This window comes from Cladophialophora psammophila (assembly GCF_000585535.1).
Source record: "Cladophialophora psammophila CBS 110553 chromosome Unknown aczJe-supercont1.16, whole genome shotgun sequence".
In the NCBI taxonomy this organism is placed as follows: Eukaryota; Fungi; Ascomycota; class Eurotiomycetes; order Chaetothyriales; family Herpotrichiellaceae; genus Cladophialophora; species Cladophialophora psammophila.
The window spans coordinates 506,550-525,136 of record NW_006912937.1 but is presented as its reverse complement, the minus strand read 5'-3'; the positions used below and the strand labels follow the sequence as shown (position 1 = coordinate 525,136).

General features: G+C 52.7%; 7 protein-coding genes across 7 annotated transcripts; 4 read left to right on the top strand and 3 right to left on the bottom strand.

The window, feature by feature from the left end:
* Positions 1-561: 561 nt before the first annotated feature.
* A1O5_09461 (uncharacterized protein) lies at positions 562-2,349 on the bottom strand (the record flags this gene model as incomplete). Its single annotated transcript, XM_007750040.1, has 1 exon — positions 562-2,349. The coding sequence occupies one exon, from the start codon at positions 2,347-2,349 to the stop codon at positions 562-564; it is 1,788 nt and encodes a 595-aa protein (XP_007748230.1).
* Positions 2,350-5,974: 3,625 nt separating this feature from the next.
* A1O5_09460 (uncharacterized protein) lies at positions 5,975-7,540 on the top strand (the record flags this gene model as incomplete). The annotated part of the gene is made up of 1 exon (XM_007750039.1): positions 5,975-7,540. The coding sequence occupies one exon, from the start codon at positions 5,975-5,977 to the stop codon at positions 7,538-7,540; it is 1,566 nt and encodes a 521-aa protein (XP_007748229.1).
* Positions 7,541-8,001: 461 nt separating this feature from the next.
* On the top strand, positions 8,002-8,871 carry A1O5_09459 (uncharacterized protein; the record flags this gene model as incomplete). Its single annotated transcript, XM_007750038.1, has 1 exon — positions 8,002-8,871. The coding sequence occupies one exon, from the start codon at positions 8,002-8,004 to the stop codon at positions 8,869-8,871; it is 870 nt and encodes a 289-aa protein (XP_007748228.1).
* Positions 8,872-11,000: 2,129 nt separating this feature from the next.
* Positions 11,001-12,141, top strand: A1O5_09458 (uncharacterized protein; the record flags this gene model as incomplete). The annotated part of the gene is made up of 2 exons (XM_007750037.1): positions 11,001-11,696; positions 11,869-12,141. 2 exons carry the CDS (start codon positions 11,001-11,003, stop codon positions 12,139-12,141), a joined length of 969 nt encoding a protein of 322 aa, XP_007748227.1.
* An 893-nt stretch (positions 12,142-13,034) lies between these two features.
* A1O5_09457 (uncharacterized protein) lies at positions 13,035-14,402 on the bottom strand (the record flags this gene model as incomplete). The annotated part of the gene is made up of 1 exon (XM_007750036.1): positions 13,035-14,402. The coding sequence occupies one exon, from the start codon at positions 14,400-14,402 to the stop codon at positions 13,035-13,037; it is 1,368 nt and encodes a 455-aa protein (XP_007748226.1).
* A 1,575-nt stretch (positions 14,403-15,977) lies between these two features.
* On the top strand, positions 15,978-17,450 carry A1O5_09456 (uncharacterized protein; the record flags this gene model as incomplete). The annotated part of the gene is made up of 1 exon (XM_007750035.1): positions 15,978-17,450. The coding sequence occupies one exon, from the start codon at positions 15,978-15,980 to the stop codon at positions 17,448-17,450; it is 1,473 nt and encodes a 490-aa protein (XP_007748225.1).
* A 47-nt stretch (positions 17,451-17,497) lies between these two features.
* On the bottom strand, positions 17,498-18,510 carry A1O5_09455 (enoyl-CoA hydratase; the record flags this gene model as incomplete). Its single annotated transcript, XM_007750034.1, has 2 exons — positions 17,498-18,122; positions 18,185-18,510. 2 exons carry the CDS (start codon positions 18,508-18,510, stop codon positions 17,498-17,500), a joined length of 951 nt encoding a protein of 316 aa, XP_007748224.1.
* Positions 18,511-18,587: the final 77 nt, after the last annotated feature.

The window sequence follows — 18,587 nt, the reverse complement described above, 5'->3', positions numbered from 1 at the left end:
ATTCGGGGAGGCACTTCACCCTAGTCACGGTGATTGCTGATCGCTAAGGACGGTCACATGGTCCTCCCCCCCCCCAAAAAAACGGTGAGTCGTCCTACTTTTAGAACTGGTACTGGAGCATCAACCTCTTGGAAAAGATTGTAAAACCTGTATGGCGGACTGAATTCATAGCTGATGTAAGCAACCTCGCCGAAAGTCGCAGCATCTCTTGAGCAGAAACGTAATCTGCTCAAACCTGGCGTGCATTGAAGCTTTTGGGCACCGCCAGCCAATTATACAGGAGTTTGTGGGTGCAAGGCTAGTCTGCGTCTTCACCTGAGTGGTATCGGAATTCTGCCCCTTGCCTTTCTCCTGTTCGAGCAAGAGGTCGTGGATGAGAAATGGAATGGCGAGTCATAGAACTTGAGAAGTGGGGGCTATCCTGCATCGTTTTGTGCTCGAACATTGCGTCGGCGGATCCTCGGTGTCGCAAATCTGCAGTTTTCGTGTTGAGGACAGTGTCGCTTGCTGTTGAAAAGATAACTCATGGGAATCTGAGATGATCTGCCTTCGATTGAGCACTTATTGATCTCTTCTTGGCCAAATCCGACCAGCGAACTGGACCACCAGCTCCCGTTGCGAATGAGGATCATAGAGAAGCCCCATCAACAAGTCTTCCAGTTCCCTCACGTTTCCAACACCTATTTCAGTTGCCGCAGTCCTCGCGAGATGCACGAACCACTCCAGGTCCTCTCTTTTGGCACAACAGACGCCTCCGAAAACGGCCATCCAGAGTAGACAGTCGGTGCGGGGCTGCCACAAGAGCCTGAGGTCTGTGTTTTCGAGCTTCCCCCGTAGAGATGTGGCAGAAGTTGACGCTGCTCGTCGGCCCAGGGGTGGCGAGCGCAGAAGCGCAGTCCAAAAGGCAGTGACAATCCTAACGCTGTCAGTCTTGTCGTCCATCTCATAATGTAGAGGCATAGATAGAAGTCTGTGTAAAATGATCAGACTCCGCCAACTGAACCACTTGTAATACTCATGCACGTAGCGAGGGGAGGTAGCTAAGAAGGCTGACATTCTCAGCACTTGAATAAGATCCGTGAAGCTCTCAGTCAATATTTGACTTTGATTGAAAGTATCCACCAAGATCTCTAACAGTGATCCCGGTTGAAAATGATGTCGGCTTTGAGATTCGATGCTTAACAGTATCTCCTCAGGTAGAGGCCCAGGATCTAAAGTCACAACAAGACGGGGGACCCCCAGCCGCTTCAGCGCTGCGATACAATCCAACATGAACAGCTTCTCCAGTTGATAGTCGTCGAAGGTACTCAGCCCCCCCAGAGCATCGACCATGGAGAGCAAAGCTTGGAAATGTGGTTCGGCCGCCTCGTAATCGTCAGAATATATTCCTGCAGCGTAGAGCCGATGAAGGTCCACAGCCGTATGATGATCCAATTGTCCATTGGCAAGTTTAGCCTGAAGGGCCTGCACGGCTTTGGTCTTGAAGAACATAGGAACTCGATGAGTATCTTCCTCTGAGACGTTCGGTAACAACAGTCTACCTTCTCGAGCAATCATCTGAGCTGCCGCAGAGGCAAGAAATGCATACATGTGCGCCGGTTCTGTCATGCAAGCCTGCATGTCTGCATGGATCAAGGCGGCATGACGGAATTGGCCCATAGGTACCTTTTGGGTGTCTTTCCAGAACTTTTCTGGTAGTATAATCGTGTTGTGATGCTTGATTAGAGGCGGTGCCCATTGTTCCAAGGCGCGGTGGATGTTGGTCGGCGGGCTGGAAATTCCGCCCAGCGATATTGATGAACTGATCACACTGGCCGTGCTTCTTGCAGGAGGTAGACTATAGCTCGGAGAGGACGTATCAAAGTAATGCCCCGGACGGTAAGGGTGAGCGGCACCAAAAACATTGGCTTGCTGTGAAGGTATAGGAGGCGACGCAGGCGTAGAAGCGAAAGGGTCGGAGAACAATGCCGAGAGTTGAGGGTCAAGGGAACTCTGTGAAATGGACGGAGGGCTTGTTGATTGGAACAGCGGGTCTTCAAGGTCGATGTTCTGTATGATGTCGAAGTAACTTGCGCCCTGAAAGTGGCCTTTCTGAGATGTAGAGGTCGATGGACCAGCCACTGCTACAGGACTGGGAGACACGGAACTCTGGCTGCTGGTCTGCAGCGGGGCAGATTCTGACTGTTCGCGCAAACGACGTTTTCGAGCAAAATTTTGACGCTGTACATGACTCTGCTTTGTTCTGTCCAATTCAGCATCTTTGGTGGTCCGGGTAACGGTCGAGGCATCTTCATTGACGAACAGAAACTGGGAGTCGGGAGATTTTGATCGTTTTGCTTTGGGTGGCATGACACGTTGGAAGATATCTTAGTTTCCGAGCAGCGCTAGATTTGAGGTGTAGACAAGAGCCGCCTTCAGATTAGGTAAAAGGCAAGGCTGATCTCACAGACCTTGCTGACGGGACAGATCCCTGTGGGCGAATGATTCGAAAAAGGCGACGGGCAATTCACGCCGGACAACTGGGACAGGGCTATGGCGCCGGTTCAGTCAGTCGTGCATATGGCTCGCGTTCCAGAAATCGTAGGAGCTGGGCTTGGGAAGGGTACTGGTGGCTTTCTCCTGATTGAGTTTAGGTCGCTGCTGATACATCGGCAGTAGACGTTATTGGTATAGGGACTTCGGCGATATGCAGTACGCCGCGGCGCTTCGGTAAGGTTTCGCGTGTAGGAAGCTGTTTTAGTGGATTAGAGACGTGATGCAGCCGTGTTTCCCTTGGGACGAGATCTTGGGTTGCTTTATGGGTGTGCCGGCATTGCTGCAGGTATGTGCCTTGTGTTAAGGGGGTTATGCCAGAAGAACCGAGTTCCAAGGATGGTGTCCTCTTTCTTTCTGTCTCTCTCGTGCACAGAAGCTCGAGTTTGTAGGGTTAGTACACAACAGGGGCAAGTCTGAGTTTGCCTCAAAGGGGGACGAAGAGTATGTATATCATATTAGCTAGGCGGAGGATAAAGCCTGGATAAAGGAGAGGTCTGGTCGCAAGAAACCCACAAGGCGCCATGGTCAGGCCGGTCGAGAGGGATTTCAAACGGCATAACGCCACCTGGAAGTGTATTTGGATCTGTATGATCGCCCTGTTGGGCGTTTGGGGACCTAAGCCTCATCCGTGGACTTACCTCGCGCAGACCGACAGAGTTGGAAGTGTGGGCTCACCTGGCTGGAGGTTCACCTGAGAAGACATAACCAGAGATGGCATAGCACGCCAGCAAATGTTCAAGCGAGGCGGCATGATATGAAGAATGATTGACGGAAAGTAGAGGATATGGCGCATTGCGAACGAGATGCCGAGCGGCTGAGCATGAGCGGGAGGAACATCCATTGAGCCGCGCGAGTGAGATGAGGTAATGGTGCGATACGGCGAACACGAAGATAGATCGAGCGAGACAGACGGAGAAGAAATCGAGGATGGCGCAGGATACGGGAAGCGGGCGATTGAGAGATGGTGGTGCGAGTGCATGAGAAAGAAAGAGGAAGGTCAGTGATGTGTAGTATGGCGTAAGGGAGTTGATGAAAGCGCCACCAGCGCTAGAATTTAATCAGCCTGGGTCCAGATGCATACCCAGTACGGTAGAGAGCACGACATAGGTAGTAGTCAGCTAGTAGCTTGAACCTAGGAACAAAGTGGAAACTAGGAAGCGTGGAAGGGCATGGGAAAGTCAGTCAGCTGGGAGCAGCACGAGCAATGCAGGTAGTGGTAGCCATGGTTAATCCAGCGAGCAGGCCAGCTACCAAGGCTACTGGGTACTGACTAAGTGACTCGCTAACCGACTTAACTAGCAATAGCTGGCTAGGGGCCCCCGGCCCTCGCGCTAGTGAGGTTGGTGGGCTCCCCCTGTACTGGGTACTGGGTAGGGGAAGTACCTAACCACTGCGGCCACTGCTCCCTGCTGACTGCTAAGACCCTTGGCAGGGCCTCTTCGCTCGGGTCGGTCGAACTTGGACATCTCTCCGTACGGACATTACTTCACCTGCATTCTGTCATTTTCCGTTCTCGGACCCATGGTTAGAGCGACGGCCGCGAGTCGGAGAGAACCCAGGCTGACAACTTCGTTGACACTTCGGTGACATTGGCCGCTGCAGATCAACACAGTTGTACGGAGTAAATGCTAGGCTTTTGCCCAAGTGTATAGCGTGCACGGTGTGCAAGACGCCGAGCTACATATTGCGGAGGAACTCGCTACGCACGCAGCAGGCTCTGTTCGGGTACCCGAAAGGCGAAATGCTGCTACATAACAAACGGAACAGTCTGGGGCCGATGTTGACCATGCCGCTTAACTAAACCCGGCTTGTGCAGGTTATCCGGGAGGGAACAGGCTGGGAGTACCTCGTCCATACTACTGGGTCATTTCACAATGTTCTCCGCAAGCCTCACGTGGACTTTACCCACTGGCGTCCTCGCCATGACTAAGTCAGCGCATTGCATCTTGAACCCTGGCACCTTCTCGGGAGTTGTGCGGTCTCGATCTGCGGTGATTCGAGTCGACAAGATAGATTTTCCCCTCTGTTTCAGGAAGGCGGTAACAATGCAGTCTCGTGTATCGCAGGAGAAGTGGATCAAGTCGGGTTATTCCTACACCAAGTATGTCGCTTGGCCTCGGCATACCATGCCACACCTTTCCCAACTTCGAGTATTGTTGTCTATGGTCTCTAGATTGCGCTTGTGCCTGCACATAGTCAATAGCTTGGTAGTATCTGGAGGGTTCCAGGTTTCCGGTTGTACTACTAGAAACCTGAGGCCGGAGACGAATATCGCCGAGTTCCAGTAGCACGACTCGGAAGCGACCTCGGGGCCGAGGCTGTCATGGGCTCAGTGAAAGAACAAACGTGGGCCCATGATTTGAAGGGACAACATAGAGACAGAAAGAAAGTCAATCAATCAATTGGAATCAACCAAGATCAAAACACACCGCACCATGCTACATGACAACAGTGACTCCCTGCAGAAAGATATTTAAAATGTGCTGCCATGAAGACCTTTTCGATGCCAGAAATGAAATAAGATTGATCAAGCACGGGTTGATACCTGAGCCTTACAGGAGGAGTTTGCTCGGGACGAGGCTGATTCCCCATGATTGGATGAACCGTGTTTGATGTCGACGAACTCGACCCAAAGTGGGATTTGCACCGCTTCCCTGTACAAACTCTACCCAGTATGCAGGGTGTCACCAAAAGGACAAGCAAAATACCTTTCCGGAAGCTGCTTAGCCCTTTTCGGGTGGCGTTCCAAGTTATGCGGGCCCGAGCCAGGTTCGTATTGACCTAGAGAGAGAGGTGGCCAAAAATCACTCAGCATGGTCTCTCGGCCATCGGAATCAAGCAGCGCCATGGGAAGCACAAAGCCATCGTGCGAGATACAGCAGGGGGTGGAGGAAAGGAATGAAGTCGATGAGGTTGCGTACGAAAAAGTTGGAACGGCCGAGATGACGTCATTGGGCCGTTTTAGCTTTGACTCTACGGCCATAATCGGCTCGGTCGACTTGCCAACAATTGCCAAGATGCTTAGATAAGCACCCCGTCGATTGCACATTGCGCATACCGCCAGCCTTGTCGGCTCCCCTCGCACGTGTAAGACAGCCTTGTCCCGACCCGCAGGACCTCGTACCTCGTAAACATCAAAGTGCCGCAGAATCAAGAAATCCATCCCTCATCACCGCCAGCCTATCTTTCATTTTTCATCGGCCACTTCCGACAATCACCTGTGTCACCAATGCGGCTGTGTTCCTACCCTTAATTCCTATCCTCACTCTGACAATTCCAACCTACCGGGAGCCACCCGACACTTTGCCTCTCGCTCAATGTTGCCATCGCATCCTGACCATCAGAGTTAGCCCAAGCTGCTCCACAGCCTGGATTTTGATCCGACGGCTAGGCCGGCGGTTCACCAGGATCTTCTCATCTGTTACTCGAAATACCTACGATGCCCTCGTTCCAAGACATAACGCGCCACGACGCCTCCCCCTCCTTCTCAAAGAACGCCGTCCTGGAAAGGGCCCAGTCGCAATGGCTGTTCACTCCCGAAGAGCTGCTTCTCGCCCCAAGTATACTGGATGGGATGTCTATCACACAAGAGCTGGCCAACAGACAGAAAGGAGTCAACTTCATAACGCAGGTCGGCATCATGTTAAAGTTGCCCCAGATGACACTCGCTACGGCCTCCGTCTACCTGCATCGTTTCTTTATGCGCCACGCCATGGTTCAGAACAATAGGCCGGGGTTCCATCACTACTCGGTCGCAGCGACTGCTATTTTCTTGGCGACGAAGGTGGAAGAAAACTATCGGAAGATGAAGGAGCTGGTGGTCGCATGTTGCCGGGTCGCCCAAAAGCAGCCGAATCTGGTGGTGGACGAACAAAGCAAAGAGTACTGGAAATGGCGAGACACCATTCTGCACAATGAGGACCTGTTACTCGAAGCCTTGTGCTTTGATCTGCAGCTCGAGCAGCCATACCGTATCCTCCTCGACTTTCTGCGGTATTACGACGTCCAGGCCAACAAACAACTACGAAACACGTCCTGGGCTTTCTTGAACGACTCCCTTGTTACCACCATGTGCCTCCAGCTGACGCCTTCGGCGATTGCGGGCAGTGCCTTATACATGGGGGTCAAGTTTGCGGGCATCACTATTCCTGACGATGAAAGGGGCAGACCCTGGTGGGAGCAGTTGGGTGTCGATATCCGGGACATCCAGAAAGGTTGCAATCTGATGGCAGATGTCTACGAGAACCCGGCTCTACCACGCCAAGGTCAAAAAGACGCGTATACCAGAGATGACGATCTTGCAATGTTTGACCGAACCCGACAAACCGCCACACCTCAGCCTGACCTGTCGCCTGTCGGGAGTGCAAAGAGTGGGAGTCAAGGTGCCAAACGCGATAGAGATATGGTCGACGATCCAAATTCAGGGGAATGGGGATCGAGCATGCCCTCACAGCGACCCGCTGGAGAGGATCAGTCAGCACCTTCACCCAAGAGAATCCGTCGAGATTCACGGGATGACAATGCCAGCCTCCCTCAAAGGATGCCGCACCGTCACCCTGCGACCTCGGCGGACGGCCGACCTCCCAACGAGTCCAGAGGCACCGGCGACGATGTGCAGAGGAGAATTGACGAGATTGTGAATGCGTCGTCTAGCAAAGCGCCACAATCTAATCAGCCCCGCAGGCCATCTGTACAACCGTCCCACCAAACTCATACTCGGAGACATTCGTCGGGAGGCTCCAATTGGAACGGCCCACCTTCGTCTTACAGCAATGGCCACGCAGACCAAGCTCCATCACAACACCGACCGGAAAGTCATGATAATGGTATGTATACTCAACCCGAAGACGGCGATCCTGCAAGAATGCCATCCCGAGTGCCTCCAGTTTACCCTGCACACGAAAGACCGCCGCAGCCACCAAGACCAGAACCAGTGTCGAACGGCATCGATGATCTAGACGATGCTGAAAAGGTCGACTACGGCAGCGAAGAAGGCGAGCTGTAGAGTTTGGTAAGCTGCATGGCCAAAAGGACGCGGCCACTGCGGCTAAGTTGCTGATTTCTCTCACCCTTGGGTAATATCAGAGAGTGCAGATGGATGGGCCCATATTGATTAGAATTCAAGAACCGGGTTTGCCACTTCCTCTGAATTGCGCTTTTGAAGAGAGCAGACCTTAATTGGCTTGGAAGATCAATGCGGGGACGAGGCCAGGGCGAAGCTTTCATGGGGTAAGCGGCGAACCCTCGGCTCAGACATGACGTGACTCCAATGGATTTCTAATATACGACATTGCGTGCTCGGCTCGCTGCGCATACCTAGGTATATAACCCGTCAGCCGTTTTTTCTGTTCTGTGTCAACTCTGCATCTAACACCATAGTGACAGACTCGTCATCGTCCCGGTCGCCGCCTTCATCCTCGAGAGTAACACACAGTCTCCTTCGAACGTCGATAAAAACTTAGGATCATGTCTGCGACGACGACTCAGACCTCCATATCCACCACCCTCTCGGGCGCCCAAGATTCTTCATACGTGCCACGGGGCCCAGTGCATACGAAGTTGAACTTTTTCAGAGACCCTGAAGACGGATCCAAGCCATATAATTATGTCGAGAAACAGCCTGAAGGCGCGCCCCAGAGGAACTTCGGTGAGACCGTGGTCGAAGTCCAAATGAATGATATCCGAGGCCGAGAAAGCGAATATTATCTTGACAAGGATGCTTTTCAAGCTATCAAAGACATCCTATCACAAGAGACGGAGTTTGTTGACGATGAACACATCAAAAAGGTCTACTATCCGGAGGTTGAGAAACTGTTGCTGGAGAACGTGCCTGGTGCGCACAAAGTCACTATTTTCGACCACACTATCCGCCGGTCAAACCCTGAAGCTCCTCGCGCCCCTGTCACCAGAGTGCATGTTGACCAGACGCCGCGGTCAACTGAGTGGCGAGTCAGGCTGCACAACCCCGAAGAAGCCGACGAGCTTCTGAAGGGCCGATACCGAATCATCAATGTTTGGCGACCAATTAACGGCACCGTTCAAGCGCACCCTCTGGGGTTTGCCTCTGCTGATACTGTCGATGATAACGATCTCGTGCCCGTTGAGCATAGATACCCTCATCGGACGGGTGAGACGGCCGCAGTGAGATACAATCCGAGCCAGAAGTTTTATTACTGGTCTGGTATGGACAATGACGAGAGGCTGTTCCTGAAGTGCTATGACAGCAAGGAGGGCGTGGGTCAGAGGGTGCCTCATACTGCATTTGTTGATCCCAGAACTCCTGTGGGAGCGAAGGGCCGGGAGAGCATCGAGGTCCGCGCATTGGTTTATGGTTAAGTGATCTCAATCGGCGGCTCTATAACTGTTTGAGCATTTAGCAATTATACAATACAGATCAATGTATATTAGAAATCGTTCAAGTCAGGACTTTGAAGAAGACGCATGAAATGGACAGTTCTTGAACTTTGGTGCTGCTTGGTTTTCGCTAATCGTAGATTTGCAAGCCCTTGTACATTTTGGGCCCGCTTCTTAACCTTTACGGGTATTGAAATTCCAGCTGAGTGCGAGTGACATACTCTGCTTCAACAAGGAACTATTATTCCATACTACAGTTCCACACAAACTTGACAAGGTGCAGGGAAATGCCCGCCGAATCTCGCCACTTTGCTGCCGCTTCAGGACATCTGGACATCTTCCAGCCTCGCCCTAGCATGGACGAAGCCTTGTTGATATCCCGAATACGAGCAGCCTCGCAATCTCTTCACGCATACTGATTGGCCAGCTTTTTCCCGGCATCGTGTGAAGCACGACGTCTCTCCACCCGCTCCTGCGCTTTGAATATCCCTGCTGCCTGGATTCTCTCTCCTCGTTTTGTTCGTGTCTCTCTGCCACGTACATACTCATCTCCCATCCCGCGGCGTCGTGGCTGTGCTGAGGACCCAGCGTTCCTGGAAGGGAAAGTCAATAATTCGTGACCCGGGGGGCCGCAATACGAGAAATGCTGCTTCTGGAAGTCTGTGGCGAAAGCCTCCATCCTCGATTTGGTTCAGCGGAGTCAGAACCCGAGTACGGGGCTCGCTTAACTTTCTCGCCTTTCGATTCTATCATCCTACCCATGGCAAAGAAACCGGTAGGCGCATGGGGAGCAAAGCCTTGGATCAGACGGTGAAACCCTTGCATGGGCGGATAGCGAGATCCGCCCTACCCACCCACCTGAAAATCGATTGATTCGCCCCAGATACGAGGCATACTACCTTTGGCTGGAGAAAGAGAAAAGTAAAAATGGTTCTGCCTGGTCTCGTTTGGCGCCGTCCAACCGACAGAGTCTCCTTACATGCTTGCTTGTTTGCCATTCTGCAGCCCGAGTCGTCGCCCTCAGGAACGCCCGCAAGGCAACACCTTTTTCCTCCCCCCGCCTCGAAACTCTCTCTCGACGTCTGAACTTTCCGAAAGGGGAGTTACTGTCCTCCCATTTAACCCTCTTTTTTTTTGGTCGGCGATAACCCGGCATCCGAATTCGAATCTTGCCTCATTTGATATACGGCTGCCCAAAACGACATTGCTACATAGGAGGAGAACAGAAGACGCCAAGCGAGGCGAAGCCCAGCCCAGCGACTTTGACGTGGCCAGGATCAGGTTGTTGTTAATTGTTGTCCTATCTTAATGTATTGCGACGAGCAGGTGAAGATGTCGACACTCCCCAATCAAGTGTCTGGGACAACCTGGAACCCCTGGCCCTCTGGACGACGAACCCCGTCCGCCGTCGCTGATTCGAGGGCGATCCGAATACGTGCGAGTTGTACCCCGTTTAGGGCATTTTCCATTGCCATGCCACGGCAATGCGAAAAGATTTGGTTTCTCTCTATACACGCCAGCATATGAAGGTTATGCGGGTCTTGCTCTCCACTCTTCTCTTCCTCTTCTCTTGTCCCTCCCTCCTTTGGTTGTGAAGTGTTCTTGTCCTGTTCTCATCTTCTTGGGAGGCTTCGTGGAGAGCGGAAACGAGGGAATGGGGAAATTGAATCTGGGCGTATATATATAGCTCCTGTGTCTGGCTCTGTCCTTCTCTTCACGCTCGAGGGTATTTTCTTTGTTCATCAGTCACTCAAATCAACTTGGAACCCGCTGTTTCTCATCGCGCTTTTCATATATAATTTGGACCCTAACGACAGTCAACTACTAGAGACAACATATCCAGGAGGGACCACACAGCACCAAGCAGTATTCACGCCACTATCTTTGATATTCCGGCAAGACAGGCGTACGTTCCTCCGGTACTCGTACAGGTCGATGAAGTCAACTCGAATTCTTTTGCTCTAGCTGACATAAGAGTTCCTGTTGAAATTCATCTGGGAACCCTACACTTCGAGGACCGTGGCGCAGCTGATTCCGCTGCCAACTCAAACACTCTCTGAGGATCTACCCAATACAGGGGAAACACCGAAGCTCCAAACAATCACGGCAACATGTCGTCCAATGACAGCAACAATGACAACAACTCGGACCTAAACCTATACTTCTACTCGCCCTCGACCGCGCTCGCCGTGATCTTCTCGGTGCTGTACTTCCTGCTGACCCTGTGGCACGGGTACATCAACTTCATCGCGACCCGGCGGCACGTCACGTACAAGCACAAATACACGATCCCTTTGTTCGTAGCCTGCGTCATCTCGACGGCGGGGTGGTCGGTACGGATCGCGTCGATCCACAATCTCGCATCCATCCCGCTGTACGCCGTCAGCGCGTCGTACATTGTCATCTCACCCATCTTCGTCTGCGCCACGCTGTACCTGCTGCTCACGCGCCTGATCCGGATGAGCCTCCCTGCCGAGGAAAACGGTGGCCAGAAGCAGCAGGTCTTCTTCCGCATCCCACCGGCCTGGCTGGGCAGGATCTTCATCACCTCGGACATTTTCAGTTTTCTGACACAGTGCTCCGGCTCCGGCATCGCCAGCTCGGGCAACTGGGAAGGGGATTTGAAGACCGTGGGCACGAACGTGCTGCTCGTCGGCTTGAGCTTGCAGCTCGCCACGTTTAGCGTCTTCCTCGTCGTGTTGGCGAGATTTGTCAGGAGGGTGTCCAGGGTGGGCAAAGATGCAGGTTGGGATCCTCGCGTGAAAAAAGTCGTTTGGGGCGTCTGGATTGCGGGATTCTGGGTCCAAGTGAGTTACTCTCCCAACCGTTCATTTCTTCCATATTATTGTCTCTGCCATTCCTCCTTCCTGTTCTTTCCCCTTTATCCTTTTATCTCTTTCTCTCCCTCTCCCTCGCTTTTCCCTCTTCTCTCCTTTTCGCGGCATCCACCTCCACTGACCTTTCGCCGTGCAAATGTAGGTCCGTTCCGTCTACCGTGTCGTCGAGTTCGGAATGGGCATCGACGGATACCCCTTCACGCACGAGTGGTGCCTGTACGTCCTCGAAGCGGTGCCCATGTTCATCGCGCTCACGGCCCTGGCCTGGTACCACCCCGTCAAGTACATGCAGCAGAAGCCGCGTGCAGAGTTTGCCCTGCAGGAAGGCGGGGCTGGCGCCGCAAGGCGACTACCGAAAGGGATCCGCATTTCTTTGAACAAGGGCAAGGGCGGAGTCGTGAACAATACGGTGTGAGGGCTGCGAAAGACAAGCATCGTCGCACGGGCCGTTGAGAAGGACAGGGTGTCGTCCGCACGAAAGCTCAGCCCGGTCTCGATGTGCGCGATTGCTGGAGTAGATGGCCTGGTATATTCCACGAACCTACGACCAAGCGGTAGGCGATATAAGGACAAACGTCCTGAGCGAGGCGGAAAGATCGTCTCGAGTTTCGGTCGTGAAGATGCATCATTTCATTTGCCGGCTAAAACGGACATTGGTAGGGACGATCGATATTCTCAGCACAGTCGCGAGCATTGCCTGGACGGATTTTGGAGGGAAGGCGTTGCAAATGAAAGGATTAACTCGTGATACAGAGATGGATTTTGGACTGCAAGACTTCACAATACAGGTGGTTCACATGGATATGTCTTCTGGTGGCTGGTTTGGGTATCGGATGGCAGGATGTGAATCAACTGGCTTCGCTCGCTTCCTCGTTCAATCGCCTGGGCACATTGTCATGGGATTTAAATATTCTACGGAGAAGCTCAATATTGGAGAAGGGAGGATCAATTTCTTGCCTTGGAAAGACTAGCTTCAGTCACTTATAGTTGTGGTGTTTCAACCGGGGTCGGACTCTCGGTGGTGGCGTTTGAATTTGGCAATTGGACAAACACATCCCCTTGCAACTTGCAATACTTGGATGAGAGAAATTACTTTGGCGAAGGCATTCCTCAGACTCCCTAATACAACTTCCTGGACGGTCCAGAAACCAACAGTAAGTGGACTGCCTTCTGCTTTAACCGGCATCAGTCTAGCGAAAGAATACTGACCTGCACTTTTATGTTGTGGCTTTGTCGTCCTGTGTTCCTCCCTCTTTTCGGGTATCCTCGTCTCCATGATGACTGTCGTCATTCTTTTCATTGACCATGTCAAGCAGGCGTCAGAATCGTCGATTGTGGGGTGATATCTCGCGTTGCCAAGTGCAGCTGCAGGACAGATGGCAACTGGAGCACATCACCGTTGATCTCTGCAACCACAGTGGCGATGACATTCCTTGGCCAATCAAGGTGTGCTTCCCACTCGGAGTCTTCGAGTCTCTGAAAAATCCCTTGTGCCCACTCGACTGTGCCCTGCAGAACGCGTACGCGAGTGATATCCCCGGGGTGCGGCCACTCATGCGCTGCGAGGGGAACCATCAGCAACTGCACGCCCACGAAGTATGCAAGAAGGAGCTGAGCGACAAGGTTGTTGGGGTCCAGGAAGGTTTTGAATGAGTCATGGCACAATTCATACCATACGCCATACACGCCGATGAATTGTATATATCCTGATGCCGGCGAAGCTTGGAGCGAGGTGATCACGTCGACAAGCGCCGCGTGAAAGTCTATTTCTGTGTCACCAGTCAAGAATGGTCGAAGGCTCTCCAGGGCGTCGTATGCATCTTGTAGCAACTGAGGGTCAACCGGGGGCAGGTTCTGGAGACGCGGCGCCATATATTTGAAGTGCCAGTCTGGCTGCAGGTTGAACGCTGTAGGGGAATGCTCTTGTTTGATCTTCTCCGTCGTGAGGGCGCAGCCTCGCACCATGGTGATGAAATCGGCGAGGCCATCACTCATATATGAAGCTTGGAAGGTAAGAGCGTAGCAAGAGGCGAGCATGGCGTCTGCTTCGCCATAGGAACGCGCCGTCTGGCTGAGTGCTTGATTGAGGCCTGCAATGGCCTCGCCGCGGTGGATCAGAGATTCTCGTCGATAGTCTACACCTGTGAGACGGCTGAGGTGAGAGGCTCCGAGCGAAAGCAACGCGTGCATCAGGTATTGGTGTTGTTCAGCAAATTGGGGTATATCGTTGATCCAGACATGATCGTTGTCGACTGGTAAATGTGGGTAGGCAACAGTCAGAAAATGATGGAAGAATCGCATGTCCAGGATGGAAAAGGTGGCCGCTGGGAAAGAAGGTGAAGTATTGGGATTCCGCCTTATCAACGGTAGATTGCTCGTCTTGCGCATTGCTGGTTCCGTTGGGTAGATGCAACTAAGTCCTTTCATCAAACAGCTCCCGCAGGCGGGCTTCGTTTCGGAACATTTGATCTTTCTTTGTTTACAACTAAAACAACCGCCGCGGGACTTTTTGTGCGATCGTCGCGTAAGATTGGGAGCCAGTGTTCGGGTCTTTTGCTGTGTGTTGCGTCGCGCACCATTGTTTGTTGGAGTGGTGGATTCCGACGAGAAATCCCACGAAGCTATCGAGGTGATATCCGTCGAAAGGTCGCTCGAGATACTGGGGTCCAAAGTCATGATCGTGTATGTCGTTAGTGAATAGTTTCAGGATATCTAGGGTCGCTGACGTGTTTTTGGGCATTGAGAGCTTTCAAAAAATCAGGTCATGACCTCGACAAGGATTACAGAGAAGTCGGTAACGAGTGCCAGAATGGAACCACAGAGGTAGGTTCGGGTATAGTCGGCCAAGCAGCGAGGCAGACACGGGCATACTCGAGGGACTAACTAGGGGCATGCTTCCCTGTCGACTTTGTTTTGGTGTGAAGTGACTGCGGAAAACATGATCAAATGGTCGAATAGCTGATTCTCAGGCGCGATACTCTGCAGGGGTTCAGCATGCAACGAAACGTTTCAGCCTGGAGCCAGAGATGTCAAGGCCATAGGAAACACGAGAATGTGACGCAAAGGCGGTTGGTCCAATCCAATGGGAAAAATTCCAAGGAAGTTCCTCGCGTTCTAAAGCACGCCCTTCCCGTCCTGCCACAAATGTCAGTTTTGGGGGGGGGGGGGCTGTGATTTGTAGTGGAGGGTAGAGTACCCGCAATAATAATATGAGGGAAAAAGAAAATAGGGGAGATGCACTTGGGTGGTGCTGGGCCTGGTTCTGGGGGGGAGGACAAGCCGAAGAGTGTTGTCCTTTTTCGTGATAGAAGGTGAACCCGGGGTATCGGGCAAGCCAAAAATAGCGAGCCCTTTTGGTTTGTTCTGTCGTATTTGCCAGCCCTACCAGAAACAGCCTGGGTCCATCGACAATCATTCGTGATCTGGGATGAAGCCAGGCAGAAGCGGAAGGCCCAGGAAAAGGCCCACCCGCGGCACGAGCATTTCCAGGGAGGTTGGCCTGTGGATGAGTCTTCCAAAGAGATGATCTGCGAGCGATGTCGAGTATTTTCTGTGTCGTAGGGTCACGAGGTGACCACCCAAGTGATCAATTGAGAGATTTCGGGGCAATGTCTCGCCGTATCTCCCCGCAAGTCATCTTGGGAGGACAGGGAGGACCGGGAGGACCACCATCCAGGGGGGATGGGTTTCTTGGTGAAGAAATTGGGTTGGCCATGGAGGTGCGTGCTGGCATCTTGCCGAGGTTGAGGGCCCTCCGAGTACCTTAGTTGATGGTGTATCAGTCATCCATGGCCCAGGGATTGTGTAAACCTTGTGTTTTCCCTCCCAGGGAAGAATTCCATAACAATATTTGATGTGAGGGAAGATTCATCTGCTCTGACGGGGAGACAAAGAAGGTGAAGATAAATAAGTCAGATGGAGCTGGAGAGCAGGTTGTTGCCTTGTGGCCTCCTTTGGTCTGACGTCGCCGCTGCTTTGTGCCTCAGGCTGCAGTGGGAATCATGTGGTCACCTGGTCGTCGCCTCTAAACTTGGCACTGCGCTTGTGGTGGCGGCTTCACCTGGCACATGCCTTTGTATGTATCCTTGGTACGTGTCTGTCAACGTCCTTCTCTCCTTTCATTAGCGGTTTGTCTTTTTGCTCAGTTCTGTCTGTCGAGACGACGTCTTTCGGCCCCTCATCTTTCTCTCCTTTCAGACTCGGTTTCGCAACAGAGCGCATCAGATTATCCTGGTTCTTGGTGCTGCAGCAATGGATCTGTCTCCGCGAGCCCTCGTCCGGCTCCTTCTGCCGCGCCTGCCACTATTACTCAAGACGGCCGTCTTCAACGCGCTCTCTTTGTCACCGAATTCATCCAAGCAAGATTTGACAACAGAAGTTGCCGTGGTTGTCCTGCGATCGATTCTCACGGTGAGGAAGCCCATGGCCTATCTACAACACGTCTCCACAAAAGATCCGGGAATCAGAGGACCGATATGCGTTGCCAAAGTAACTATTCCGCCACCCCTCGACGCGACCGGTCCTAGAGAAGCTATTGTGAAGGCTATTGAAGGGCTGGGAGACGGCAGCGAAACATATACTCTGCCTGACGTTGTGGGTGTAGAAGCTGAATGGACTGGTTACAGAAAGGGCGCCCCGGCTCATGAACCCAGACCAGATGTGTCCGAAGAGGACCATTATAGAATCTTGATGGCAAGCGTCTCGACTGGCACCACCATTCTATATTTCCATGGCGGTGCCTATTTTCTGATGGACCCGGCATCGCATAGAGAGCCTGTTTCTCGTCTGGCACGGTTGACTGGAGGTCGTTGCTATTCTGTTAGATACCGTCTAGCTCCTCAAAATCCTTTCCCTGCTCAGCTGCTCGATGGCTTGGTGGCTTATCTGTCGCTCCTGGCACCTCCCAAAGGCTTGCCCCATGACCCTGTGCCTGCGAAGAGTATTGTGTTTGCTGGAGATTCTGCGGGTGGCAACCTTGCCCTCGCATTGCTACAACTCTTATTGACACTGCAAAGAATGGGCGTGCGCAGCATCAAATTCCATGGGGACGATGTCCCCGTCCAACTTCCGGCGGGCATCTGTCCAAACAGTGCGTGGACCGATATATCTCGTTCAATGCCTTCCATCAACCACAACGCTCACTTGGACTATCTGGATCCACCCACTGCCGAAGGAATCTCTAAAGCTGATCCCATTCCGGACCATTTGTGGCCCGCAAGCCCTCCTCGAGCAGACATCTTTTGTAACGCATCCATGCTGGCACATCCTCTGGTGTCTCCTCTAGCTGCTAGCCCAGAACACTGGAATGGAATGCCGCCTGCATGGCTGTGCTTGGGGAACGAAGGTCTGGAGGATGAAATCACCGTTCTGGCACGCAGAATGCACCAGGGTGGTGGAGTGGTGGATTTCGTGGGCTACGAGGGCATGCCCCATTGCTTTGCCATGGTATTTCCCAAGACGCTGAAAAGCAGAGACTGTTTCGAACGTCAGGCCAATTTTTGCTCGGCTGTCGTCAACGGTAACCCCCCAAGTTCGAGTCGAGCTGTCTGGGTGAAAGCCTTTTCGAAGCCATCACACGTTGAAGAGCTCGACTTGGATCAACTGAGCACGCTAAACGATGAAGAAGTGGTGGATGCGATAAATAGGATGCAGAACCATGCCAAGAGGAGGGAGGAAGAAGCTTTGATGAAATGGGACGAACAGCAAACTAGGGCCAAGTTATGAAGACATTGCTGCAGTGATTTTCCTTTTCTTCCAACCACGGCGCCAGTCTACAGTTTTGGCTTGCTTGATGGGTGGACGCGAGGTCTTGACCCAGTGTCCACCTCGCTAAACCACGGGTACAAGGGCGGTCCGTCTTGCTCAAGGGTTGCAGAGAATTTCGGCTGCCGCTTTTCCATAAAGCTCTGTACGCCTTCCTTGCAATCGGGATTGGCAAACATGTGGTAGAGGACCGCACTGTCGAGAAGATGAGTCTCCTCGGCGGATGGCTTCCCCCTCCACATCAGCTCCCGGTTCATGAATCCAGCCAATACACTCGTCTTCTCCGCAATGGTGGTTGCCAGCTCAAGTGCTCTTTTCAACACACCGGCCTGATCCTCGATCACCTCTTGGAACAGGCTTCCGAAATGTTTTGAATCGCCTCGGTAGACGTCGCCCGTCGTGAGCAGATACAGGGCATTCGAGTGTCCGATCAGCCTTGGGAGGAAGAAAGACGAGTTCGACTCCATGGTGATACCACGTCTGGCAAAAACAAAGCCATACTTGGACGAGGCGTGGGCGATTCTGATGGCCGCCGACAAGCTCAAGGTCATACCCAGACCAACGGCGGATCCGTTCATGGCGACGATGGTTGGTTTCCGGCATCGGTAGATGCACAGGTTGAGCCGGCCGCCACTGTTAAGATCAGTTGAGACCATGATACAGCACTCTCCAATTAGATCAGACCAGACACCTACCTGTCGCGGTGATCCACCAATCTCTCCCTTTCTCCCCCGCTAGGAAACCCAATGTCCAGATCTGCACCGGCGCAGAACATCTTGCCAGCTCCCGTGATGACGACGCATTTGACCCTTTCGTCGAGGTCGAACATGGGATACACCATTTCGAAGTCGCGCATCATCTGGACTGTGAAGGCATTGCCTTGCCTGGGACGGTTCAACGTCACCACCACGACGGGGGTGGCCTCCGGTGCGTGTTCCGGATAATGCGATACTTTGATGTCCTTGACGGGGAGGGATTCGTAGGACTTTGGGATTTCAACCGTCACTGGATCCGGTAACATCTTTTTGAGAGGGGAATATGTCCGAGTCCGTAGCAGCTAGCTCTTTATTTAGACGGGAGAGTAACAATGATACAGAA